The sequence below is a fragment of the Lissotriton vulgaris genome, chromosome 2_1 (assembly GCF_964263255.1).
Source record: "Lissotriton vulgaris chromosome 2_1, aLisVul1.2, whole genome shotgun sequence".
Classification (NCBI taxonomy): Eukaryota; Metazoa; Chordata; class Amphibia; order Caudata; family Salamandridae; genus Lissotriton; species Lissotriton vulgaris.
In genome coordinates this window covers 2075293429-2075306505 of record NC_141687.1, presented here as the reverse complement: position 1 = coordinate 2075306505, position 13077 = coordinate 2075293429, and the positions used below count along the sequence as shown (strand labels likewise).

The following is a 13077-nucleotide window of genomic DNA, read 5'->3' as shown; positions in this document are numbered from 1 at the left end:
AGGGGACGGGGAAGAGAGCGATGGGGAAGGGATGAAAAAAAACCACCTTGCCAGTAGGGAGAGCAATGCATGAGGAAAAGAAAAAGTGGGTAATAAAGACGGAGGAATGAAGATACTGGAAAATATTTTATTTTAATGGCCTCTTCTGTACAGTGGTTAATATATATATATATAGCCTGTCTGTAAGCAGTCCTAATGGCGGCAGACATCGGACTCGGGACCATGGATATAAAATGCTCGCTGTGCCAGCGGATACAAGTTGCACATCACTAATGGGATATAAAAAGGCCGAAATCGATGTGCGGTTGGGGGTGATGGTACCTATTGGAGAAGGGCCAAGGCTGATTAGCAAATGGTTGCTTTGTCTGGAGGGAGGCATGGAGTAAAACAAGCCGGTGGCTATATGTATGCAGTGTTCATCTCGAAACAGAAGCGGATGAAGTCGGAATAGAATAAGAAACAAGCTGTCGGCATTGCTGGGGTGGTGGGGGGGGGCAGACGGGGAGCAGCAACCTTTGATGTCTTAAGCATGGTTAATAATCTGCAGTTGCATCTATATTTTCGCTGAAATCTCCAAAGTATGCAGCAGATAGTGGATTGTGCGGCTAATGCAGCAAATTCACATTTACAAATAAAAACGTATGGCAGTGAAGCGTTTCCAATTGCCCGGATTACGAAACAATGGCAATTCCAATATTATAAGTTCTTATCAGTTTCGGGTGCCTGAGCACCCTGCAGTTCTAAGAGTTTGATCGTTATGCGCTACTAGGAGTTTGACCTGTAAACCTAAGCACACCGTTTCCGCCTACAGTGCCCTTCCTCGTGTCACGCAGCTGCCGCTGTGATGTGTGATTAGCAGTGGGGCGGCGCCATGGGCGGGTCAGGCAATCCACTCTGACAGCTGCTGTTGGACATAGCTGAACTGTGAGTCAGGCGCTCGTGAGATTCATGCTCGTGATAAAGCACCAACCGGGCGAAGACAACAGCCACGGCCTAAAAGTAAACAAGGCGTGTGTTCAAGGTACAGAAGAGAAACACCATCCACGCCTCCCACGAATGAAGGGATGGAGCAAGGCGTGATGATGGAAGAGAAAACAGTAAACCCCAAGGGGAAGAGGAAGGAAAGGGGGAAGCAAAAGAAGTGTACTGAGACAGATTGAGCGAGATAGAAAGGGACAGACAAGCACAGGAAAAATGAACAAAAAATACATAGCAACGACCCAGAGAAAGAAAACAAAGTAATAATGGACAGATGATAGACCAAGAGAGAAACCGAAATGAGTAGAATAAAAATAAGAGAAAATATTGAAGAAAACAAATAAAATAACAAGGGGGAGAGAGCAGCGCAGAGGGGCGGGGGAGAAGGACATGAGAGAGAGACGCATACCTGTGTGAGACAGCAACAGGGAGCGTTGCGAGTGGCATACAAGGGGGAGGGGGGAGGAGAAATGCGACACGGCGGGAAGGGGAGGGGGCGGAGCGGGTAAACAAAGACGGACGTGCACGCGCTTTTAAGCTCAATGCGCATGCGCATTGAGCTTAAAAGTCACGGGCACTGCAAGGAATCGCCACGATTCCTTGCAGTGCGGATAAAGAGTAGATAAGTCCCAATAGTCTCGCCTTGCTCGATGCGCATGCGCATCGACAGGCGAGACCTAAAACTATAGGGCCGATTAGGATGGCAGACGGATCACCCCCACCATGCAGGCGGTGGCGATCTGTCCGCTATCCTTGCCCGTCCGCCACCTATTTCCCCCCTGCCACATTACAATGGCGGGGGAACCGTGGCAGACAGGAAAACCGTCTGCCGCTTTTCCGCCGGGGTCGCATTGCGACCGCGGCGGAAAAGGTCTAATATGGTGGCGGTGTCTATCAGACACCGCCAGCCATATTAGGATGGGCTGAGGGGAAAAGGCATACGGTTCTTGCTTTGGAGGCCCTATTCGGGCCCCCAGGGTGAAGGGGGAGGCGGTGGGGGGTGCACATGGGGGGTACCTATGGTACCCCCTGCGTTTCACAGTAAAACATGGCAGCCACCGTACAGTGGCTGTCATGTTGTGCTGTGAAACGCACAACATGCATTTTGACATTGCCGCGGACGTTTTTTTTAGCACCGTCGACCGCAATGTTATAAATGCAGGATGCACCCGCCACTGTGGCGGGTGCATTCTAATTGGGGGCACGGTACCTTCGCCCTTGTGGCGGACGGTCCCTGTCCCAGACCTAAACGACCCCTATATTGGGACAATAAATATAAGCCCTATAAAGGGGGCTTATATATCTTTAAAACAAACTAATAATAACAGCCCTAATGCTGGAAATATTTGATGTTCAGGAACTGAGTTTATTCCACTGAATCATAATTTAAAGATATAATTTTTGTTTTAAATTATAGTAATAAACACAGATGCAAGGATTAGGCATCTTTTTTTGTATTCGGAATTCCTTTAGTGAAACCTTTCCATCACACCCCTTTACTAGTAGGAACTAGCTGTCTTTGGGGGTCTTTAATGATTAAGCTAAGTGACTGCTTCTCTCCATAAAATCTGTCACGGCTGATTAATAACAATACTTGAAATATGGTTAAATCCTCTAAATATTCAGGCTAGAAAGTTGCTCTTTTATTGGCTATTTTTGCAGACTATATAATTATCAAGCAGTGTTAGTTTACTAAAGGCCTGATTTAGAGTTTGAGATACTGGTACTCTCTCACAAATGTGACAGATAACCTGTCCGCCTTATTACACTGCCATACAATATAATGCAATTGTAATAAGATGGACAACATATCCTTCCCATTTGTGACGGATTAACCAAACCTCCATACTCTCAATGAAGTCCTAAATCTTCTTTTTCACATTTACCAATTCTTTCCTAAATTTTTCCATTTCATTGATTAAAGTAACAGTATTTCCCTACAGCTGAAATTGGAATGCTTTTTCCTGAAATAACTAAGCAGTCAACACTGGTAACTAGTTCTAGTTTTACATCAATGCTCATCTTTTTTGTTTACTTTGCAGATATGGGCCTGAGCACCGAGTTCCACGTCTCTGTGCAGATTAAGAAGGATCCCTCTGTGTGTGAAACAGATTCCAGACTGTGTAGCTGTAGTATATGTTTTAGAAAGATGTGAAGCTTTTTATTGAAGTTTATTCTACAATTCACTGGAAACATGATAGTAGATAATGTTTTAACTGCTTTTGCTATCACATCTTGTTGGAGTTAGAAAAAACTGTATGATGAAGAATGTTAACTAACGTGGGAAGCACAGTAGAAAATTTAAATTGTAGAATAAGATATAGTAAACATTTTTATCCGGCATCTAAATACACCTTCTAATGTGATTTGAACACAAATGTACAAAATAAACCAAAAAAAAACTATGAATTCATATTAATATCCTAGAATTTAAGTATTTTGAAACACACATTTATCCTTTGCATGGTCTGGATTACTTTTTATTGTAAATTATACATGTACAGCAAGCACTGAACAATTCTTGAACGAGTTCAACGTTTTTGAAACAATATCACTTGTATAACATATTCACTTTTAATATTAAAGATAAACGTGTTCTCTGAATTGTGCTTTTTACTTAAGCGTTGAACTAGTATTATTTTATTACATTGAATATCAATGTGAGAATATGAATTGCAAGCAGTTCTGTTAATGTAACCTCTGTAGCAGTGAGTGTTCTTGCTTTGTTTTTAATTAATATTTCTTTTTTGTAGAAACAATCATTTCCAATGCTTAATATGTTGTTTTTCCTTTGAATTTGGCATAACATAAAGATGATATATTCGCTTAAAATTGTGGTATATATTTTTAAAAACAAGCCCCTATTCGGTATAAAAGTTCAGAATGGCCAGGTTCCTATACATTAAGCAAGGAGCTAGACAATCAGCTGATAATATCCCTTGTACTTCACTGCTTATCATTTCTATAAGTGATTCTTGAAATAATCTGTTGCACATGCACCAAAGAAACTATAAGTGATTTACAAATCAGAAAACAAATGAGGGTCCAAATTCAAAATAATCAATAACAAATTGTAGGAAATAAACAACAAGTGAACAGTTCAAATTCTAAATGAAAACTTGGTGCACACTGGTAACATCAAAGTCAATTCACACATAAAAGGGCCCTATACTGATGTACTGTGGCAGGAAACTTAAAGCATTATAGACAGCTGCCAGTGCCAGACATTAATTATACGGTAAATAATTATGTGCAAATAATGTTCCTCTTTATTAAGAAATGTGCATTGAGTAAAAAAAATATGAGGATGCCAGCAAAGAATAGGAACAACTGGTGCAAACACAGGGGGGCTTTTTACAAAGTATTTGTGTTCCTTTTATATTCTAGTTCGCTTATGAATAACTATACATGTGTGCAATGTTCTTCTGAATGGCACTGTTGATAAAAAGAAGACTGATCCCAAAGATTGCTTTGTAATACTTCACATCTGAATAAAAATATATATTCAAATAATTTTTAATTCACACATGAACTTTCAGAATGGTTAATAATCAATAATAGACACTCATGATTTTTTAAAATCTCTGTGGATATCACTCTTTCGGCGTGTGGTTAATGTAAGGCTTAAGGAGATGAATAATTTCGACAAAAATACTTATAAACTAAAAACCACAAAAAGTAATAAGCCTGCAGTCCAGAGAGTATACAATTTACATATCTCAAACAGAAATTATGTGTTGAAACATGCCAGAGAGTAATAGCTGTCAAACTATGGAATGAAATACCTATTACAAATCACCACAAACACTTAAGAGGATTATAAGGTCAATTGTCAACATATTTGATAAAGGTAAAACAGACGTCAAGGCTTTCTACTTAGCCTGTTTTATAAGGAGATATACGTCACTTGAAATGGTGCTAAATCTCAGCAGACTCTTGACTGGTGCAAATGGTTGTTTTAATGGAACAGTCCTATGCATAGGAAAATAAACCATGGCAGGACCTTCTAGCCTACAAATATTAACTCCACCTTATTGATAAAATCATCATAATTATCAGCAGATATCCTTATACCTGCCGCTACTGACCATGACCTCAATGTAACTACATCTCTGATTGTTCTTGCGTATGCCTAAATGCCTCTACCCATCCAACAGGTTGTCCTGTCTTTCACCTTCCTCTGCATCCCATATTCCTGCTCCCTTGCCATTTTCATCCTTGACAGAGATTCATAGCTCACTGCTCACGCCAACCCCAACAGAGCGAGATCGTTCATCTGATTTGTGGCATAGCCAACTCCGTAAATACTCTTGTAAGTTGTCCCAATCCTACCAACCAGGAAAGAAACTTCCCTAAGACATTTTCATGCCCCTTCTTTTTGTTCCTCTTTTCCTACCTATCTAATGACCCCCACCCCTAGCCTTCATGTCCATATAAAGACTCCCTCATAGTGTGTGCCACAACATCCCTTAATGCCAATAAATACCATTATTGCCTAGAAAAGACACATGAATCCTGAAGGTTGCAATCATCTTCTGTGATTTGTGTATTTTGTTTCCATCCAGTGACTTCCTCTGCACCAAAAACTCCCTTTTCTCTTTTCAGTTTTCTTAGTGCCAATTTCACAGCTTACTATTTAATATTCCCTCTCAAAATCATTCTCTGCACCAACTCTGCCTAAATCATATGTTTCCAGATCACGTAATTTTCCCAAGCCCCAAACCTTTATATGATTGTCTTCAGCAGCAATGCCTGTAGCTGCATCAGGTCGCTCTCTCCCAGTTTGATAACAAGCAAGTCCAGGGAACCTCGCCAACTGAATTGCTCAGCTAGCATTGGAAGCAGCTGTCCTACCTCATCTCCAACTTCCATCCAATCTCAATCGCCTGCCGGATCCCTTTTTTCTGCCTTCTTGGTTGCCTATTTCATAAAAGTATGTTCAAATAATGAGTCCCTCTTTTCTTGTCTGATGCTGGTGTAAAATCAACTGTAAAAATTAACTAACCAACCCCAACAAAACAGAGGACATAGATAGAACACCCAATAGGCAAAACCTTGACAGCAAATAAAGAACTATTAAATTGTAGACGCAATGAGGGAAAATCATGCAGATGCACACTCAGCAGCCTAACACTTAATGTTTTTGTCTCTTTTTGCTATTTCTGCAACCTGACCACAACTCCTCACACGTGCAGTGGCACCATCAAACAGTGTGCTGACTATCCTCCTCTGGAATGAAGCAAATCACCGGCCCTCTGGCCAAGACCGATGGTGCATATACCTATATACCCCTTCTGCTTTTTTTGGTATTACACCCAAGGGGGTGTACAATCAAATCTCATAATGACTAGTCCACGAACAGGCTGACAATCCTCCTTTCACCAATTTCCTTCCACAATTATTCTACCACCACTTGTTGTCTTTCTCTTGCCCAATTCAAATTTTCCATTCATTTTTTCCCCCTAGTTCTCTAATGCTCTTGCCTAAAACCATCTGTAAACATGATTTTCACATCCACCAAACCTTTTCTGTTAGGCCATCCATGCATACAACTGCTCTACATTAACTGACATAAAAACATTTTCCCACATACCCCCAGGAACCTATACCCTTTCCTGCATGGTCCAGACCTTTAGAGCCCAGTACATTGTGTAAGTGGGTGTTTGGCCCCGGATTTGGCATACTCATGCCTGAATTTAGAAACAAGTTCTACAGAACCCTCTGTTATATGACCAATACATACCTATTACCATGTCTACCTAGCACTCCAAATTGGGAGGGATGTCCAAGAAAGAGCCAACATTGAACTGACTTAGGCAATAGTGGCTCAGGCCTTTTTGGCGCTGGTAACTGTAACCAGATTTAATTACCTACATCCCTCCACCGACTTCCAACATGCGCTGCCAATCGCATCTGAAACTCCTTATTATATCTTACCCACACAATATCCCCAATATGTATCTAAGTTTTCAAATGATATCATTATCTTAAACATTGCAACATTCCTCTCCGGATGGCGTTCAAAATAGACACTGGCATATATCAAAAAGTCTACTGTCAAACACACCCAATATTGTACTACTAAAAGAGACCCATCTCCTGGGCAATTCCTGCAAAGCCATGATGAGATGTGGTTGAATGCTGATTGCACATGTGGGGATTGGAGAGGTTCTCATGGGGACACGCAGGCTACCAAAGGGTACTCTAAAAATCAACCACCTCTAGTGTTCTCCTGCCTACGACCCTAACCATGGCAGGAGTCTGGATGGCGGCGATAGCCATTTTGGGATGCAAAGGGAAACACACAGTGATGACCCCACTGTGGTACAGTGATATCCTAAAAGAGGTAGGTCAACTATGAGGGTTCACAAAAATTGAACTTATTGGCATATCCACATTGGGAGATGTATGTGAATGGGACTCTGTGCTCCGCCTGGATGACATGCGATCTCAGTATGACTTGGCACCCACAAAGTCTTTCAAATATATCCAGTTATGCCATGCTGTGCTGACACACATTCCCAGTCGTACTTTTGATTGCAGATTTCTCGCCTCTTGAGGACCTTGTTCTCACAGAACATTTACCAAAAAAGACCATCTCACTCATATACAAGAAACGTATCAGTAACTCTCTGGTCTAAATGGGAGGCTGATGTTGGAGATTTTGAGGAGGGCAATTGGTAGGAAGTCACAGGGGCCTTTAGGGGGTGGCTATCAAAGCGGGCTTTCACCTCATTCGACTACATTTAGTGCACCACTCCTACTATCCCCGCACCACCATCCATGCCATGGGCCGCAACCAAACTGACCTCTGCCTCTCGGAATGCTGGGAGACAGGCACATCCTTCCAAATCCCATGGTACTGCCCTGCAATAAACCCTACTGGCTGGCACTAAAGAAACTGATTGGGGAAGTCCTGGGCGTGGGTATACTGGACTTGGCTCAGGCATGCCTCCTGCACAAGATATAATATACTCTGGTTATCATTAGCTTATTCAGTGGGAAAATAAATACAGCTCATATGTGAGGTGCATGGAATACACCAACCATGGCGGGGTGGAAAAATGACATGGACTGGTGCATGTAGGCAGGAAAAACGATATACCTGGGTAGAGTGTGCCCACGAAAATGGGGAAAAAGCTGGTCCCCATGGCGCTCATTCCGAGTGCTGGCGGAGAAATCCATGGGGGAGTTCCCCAATCCACAGCACAGACACTCCTTAACTATGTTGAGGGATTGTTTTTGGTTTACTACTATGTTACTCTTTTCCAATCTAGAGATGATTAATCATTGCTTCATTAATATAATGCTCCTTTGGGAACATATGATTATGCTGCACTGCATTTGTATATGTTGTACTTTATAAAACTCAATAAAAAGATTTATTAAAAATGTCAGTGGTGGTTGGTAGTTTAGGCCTCCCTGCTAATTCCTATTCTTCCTCCTTTTAACCCACTTTATCATGAACCTCCCTATGAAACATCTATGTATTTCTTTTCTAGATAATTTGTTGTTTAGTTTTATCCAGGTAAGGTGATTTTTATCAACCCCATTTAAAATCTCCTAATCCAAGTCAATATTATTTTTATCTTTGTTCTTAAATCTTCTATCTGAAAGAGACAATTAGTTATGGCTTCCTCACCTTAGAATTACTCTTAATATGTTCTCCTTCTGTTGTTGCACCTTTGTCTACGCCCTGTTCTGGGCTGTGCCTTATCAATATAAACATTCACTATTGCCACCCCCACTATCAGAGACTTCCATCCCTGCTTACACCTCTTTTGTCCCCTTGTACTAACCTCACACCAAGCCCGCTAGCCCTCACTGCCCGACCTCACAACTTCCAAGCTCTCCTGCACTCATTCCTCTCTGGGGACCCTGTTGAGGGGAAAAAACATAATCGTATGGGTGGAAGCTTCTTTTTTACCTGAATGTACTTTTACTTTTTTATGTTATTCTCAAATGTTCCTCCAAGCAGTACAGCTAGAAAGGTGCGCCAAACACACACATGTGTGGCCTTTCCAAAACTTTCAAGGCAAGCTACATTTTGAAACTCCCTCTTCATGCCCCTTGAGTAGAATTTAGTACTACAAATTTCTCTGCACTGGCAGTTTAAAATGCATTAATGACTGTCGTCAATCCCTTTGTGGAATCACGGCAGGTGTAAAAACGATATTATCTAAGATAAACGAATGTTTATGACCTGTGAATAGGGCTCTACGTGTTAAGCTACTGTGCTTTATCTTCACCATCACTTCCACTGGTCTCCTGTGTAAAAAATACAAATTGCTTCCTTTTGGTACCTTTACCCTATCTCATGTCCTAAATGCATTAACTTCTCTTTTCAAACTGACCCTCACAGTGCTCCTGCCCATTGTAAGGCTCCTGGTCAATCTCTCCCTCCTCGAGCCCTTGCTGCATCCTAATCCAACACCTCCCCATATCGGTCATCTACCCTGCACCTCAACAACTGTCAAGCTATCCCTCCCAGTACTCAGGACTCCGCCATCCTCAGCACCCCCATCTGAATAGTCCACATAGTATTTCCTGGTGTACGACATGAGCCAGGTTCCATTGGAATGAAATCCTCCCTTTGGGTTTTAGTCCTAGAGTCGCCGGACTCTACTAGTGGTTAGATATTCTAACTGGTCTCGAATTCCAGAATCACTACTTTTCGCCTCCCAGTATTAGGGCCTGGGGTCGGATGTATGACGTTACAACGCATACTTTTACCACGCATGCCTTTACAACGCGGTTTTTACAACGCATGCCATACAACGCATAGCGCTTTGGGGTGCTGGATAGTGAAAAATGTTATTTACTATTCCAACTCCAGTCCCCGTGGACACTAGGGAAGGTGTTGGATAGTAAATTAAACGTATTCCCTATCCTAGAGCGCCCCCCAGCGCAATGCGTTTTAATGGTTTGCATTGTAATGACTGCGTTGTAATGGTAGTGCGTAGTAAAAGTTTCGTTGTAAAGGTTGTATACCCCTGGGGTCATATGGTTTTAATTGCAAGGCTCATGCTCGGCCTCACAAGATCCTTCCCCGAATAATTCTTTTAGACACCTACACTTTTCCACGCACACCCATTTTTCTTCCTTGTCAACAATCATTCCTTGGCAGTTGTTACATTGCCCATACCAATGATCATGCCTCCTTCTTTTCTACTATCTTCCACCTCTTGGCATCCTGACATTACCTCACAACACATAATCAGGGATCTCGTGCGCACCAGAACAAACCCTTATTAGTGCTCCCCTACAAAGGCACCCTTTTGTACTTGAGGTAACAGCCCTTTTGTAGACTTAGCCTCTTCTTCGATTTCTACTGTGCCCTCATCTGCCCTTCCCCTAGCTGATCCTCTTACTATGACCACATTACCTCATTTCTTCTTCCCACCCCGGGTGCTGCAAGTTCCACTCATTAGACATCAGTTCTCCTGTACCCACCCTCCCTAAAGAGAACACTACACCCTTCACTAGTGTGGTGCCTGCCACAGCTTTTTTCTGATTGTCCCAGCCAACCTAAACTTCACCTTCTCCAGCACCTGCCTCCCTGCCCTCAGGCATGCTGGTGTGCACCGATCCTCACTGCGCCTTGCTTGCTCTAACCTCAGTTCCCACTGCTCTATAGACCCACTGCCTCATGGTCAGGATACTTTGCAAGGGTTCACTTACCTCCCACTTGATTTCCATCCCTGTATCCCCTCCAAATGCGACCGTCATCCCCTAGTCACCTACCTAAAGAGCTGTTGTTGAACTAGCACTTGTGCCTCCTCTGAAATCCCAGGATCTACAGATCTTCCTGGACCACCTCACCAAGCACCCACAGTGATTCTGTGATTGCACTCTGCTGTTATGACATGTTTACAAAAAAAGCCTGATGCCTATCAACTGTTAAACCAAACTTTACTGCAAGAACAAACTCTACCTATAGCCACCCGTCTACTACTGAAACCACTAGACTGCTACCTTAAATCCGCTATGTTGGCTACCCAGTGGTAGGGAGAAAGCTTAAGAGGACTGACCATTCTGCTCACTGGTCTTGTCCCTACCCAACCCCAATTTTAGCTTGCATTAACCTATGCCTCACCCCTCCTGAAGGAGCATACCACTTCTCACAAACAAATTAGGTCTGCTAAATATTTGGCTTCAAATGTATAGAGCTGATTTTTTTCCTTCATCTTGATTTATAGCAGACACTCTTTTCTTTTAGTTTTTAGCTCTATTGAATGCTTCATCTCAACCTTCATGGAGTACTCTCTCTGTAGGATTTTTTCTTTTGACAATGTTACTTCTTGTTCAAGGTGTTCATTGTTTGAGGTGATCCTTTTGATTTGAAACAGATAAGAGTGAAATTAATATTTTTCAGTGGTATGGGGGAAAGCTGCTTCAGTGTAACATATTGTTCTTATCTGTCGGTTTCCTGGTTGGAAATGTACCCTCCTGCAGAGTCACCCAGGATTGTTTTTGCCTTTTTCAATCACCCTATTTTTTTAAGTAGCTATCTTGCTGGCACAACTGGGAAGTAAACAGCCCAACTTTATTGGCAAGGACAGTTTCATACAGGCCCGCACTTTAAATTTTGTGTAGAGTTTCCTGTTTTTTCTTGTCGACTGGGGATACTGGGGCGAGTGGAGGAGTACCTGTGATGTCTCCCCTTGGTTTTTCGGGTGACTTGCACAGGCGAGCAGCAGGACATATAGAGATAGGCTGTTTTAAGACAGGGGTGTGTTTTTTGGTGTCAAGTGGTATTGGGTGTAGCAATAGCAATTTTCTGCTTCCTCCCTCAGTTTCAAAAGAGTGATGTACAGTGGGAAGCTTTTGAAGTGTATACAACACATGAACGAAAAGGAATTGTATTTTTGATGTTTCAGTACTTTTTTATGGTGATGAGAAAGGGAAATATTTGTTATTAATATAACAGTGTTGACAATTAAGTGCAGGTGCTGAGCACCGAAAACCACCGGCTCATATTAAGCACTGCTCCATCGCGGAGTTGTGCTATCCCCCAGAGTATGTCTGGGTCCACAGGTGTGAGTCCTAATAGAAATCCCTAATACTTTGTGGGAGGTGAGGGGCCCTCCCATAGGAGAGCCCTGACCTGCTGGGAGTAACCTTATGCTGAATTGAGGTAGGCGCTCGTGACCAGGAGACCCACGAATACAGAGTGAGACTCATCTCCTGTTCGCGAGGGTACAGCACATCCTCCCTACACAAAGGCAGTGAGATTGAGGGTCCCTGGACTAACTTGGACTTCACACAAGGTGCGCATGGGTCTTTAGTTGTAGTTAATCAAAATGTTCGAATTGCACTGAAAAAATTGTGACTAGTTAAATGGATAAAATATATATGCCTTTAGAATGTCATGGAGGGAACAATGGCACCTGACCTTACCTCAAACTAGCCGCGATAAAAGATGCTGGCCTGTTGCAAGTGTATCTCCGCCAATAGCAGTGTTTTTGAAAAACCCAGTAAATCTTGTTGAAAAAGAAATCTAGGATGCTCCAACATGTTGGTATGTAAGCATGTCGAAAGAAGACCCTAACATCAGAGGAGTACTTGTAAAGGACATTTTTGTGAATGGGTAACATATTTGTATTGCCATGCCTCTGGGCATCAGCGACTTGCAGGTAACAGGGAGGCTTGGGAGGTGATGTAGGATGCTCTTCCAGAGGCTTGGCCTTCTGTTGTTCCTTCATCCCTGCTTCGCTCTGCATGAAGTAACAAAATAGGTGCTAGCCCTAATGACCCCACTATACCTGGGCAAAGAGATCTATAACAAGGACAAAATGGGGACTGATTATGAATGCCGCAAATCTGTCACAGTGAAAACACAAATTAATCACTTGTCAAAATTGTTTCTATTAAATAATGATTGGTTTTATTCCTAAGAAGAGGACAAGCTCAATGGGGCAGATGTACTAACGTTTTTTGGGGGCGCAAATGGGTTTTAGACCTGTTTGCGACCACAAAAAATGTGTGGCCCATTTACTAATCCTATTTTGCCAGTCGCAAATTAATTTGCGTCTTCCAAATTGGATAAGCGACTTGCTATTAGGAAGGGGCGTTCCAAGGGCATGCCTTCCGAATTGC

At 42.5% G+C, this 13077-nt stretch overlaps 1 protein-coding gene across 1 annotated transcript in view; it reads left to right on the top strand.

Moving 5' to 3' along the window:
- GNB5 (G protein subunit beta 5) overlaps positions 1-3582 on the top strand; it is a 360042-nt gene extending 356460 nt beyond the window's left edge. Inside the window, exon 12 of the mRNA XM_086958304.1 lies at positions 3021-3582. Within this exon, the coding sequence (XP_086814430.1) occupies positions 3021-3032 (12 nt within the window). The 3' untranslated portion in view covers positions 3033-3582. The remainder of the gene's footprint in view (positions 1-3020) is intronic.
- The last annotated feature ends 9495 nt before the right edge of the window (positions 3583-13077 follow it).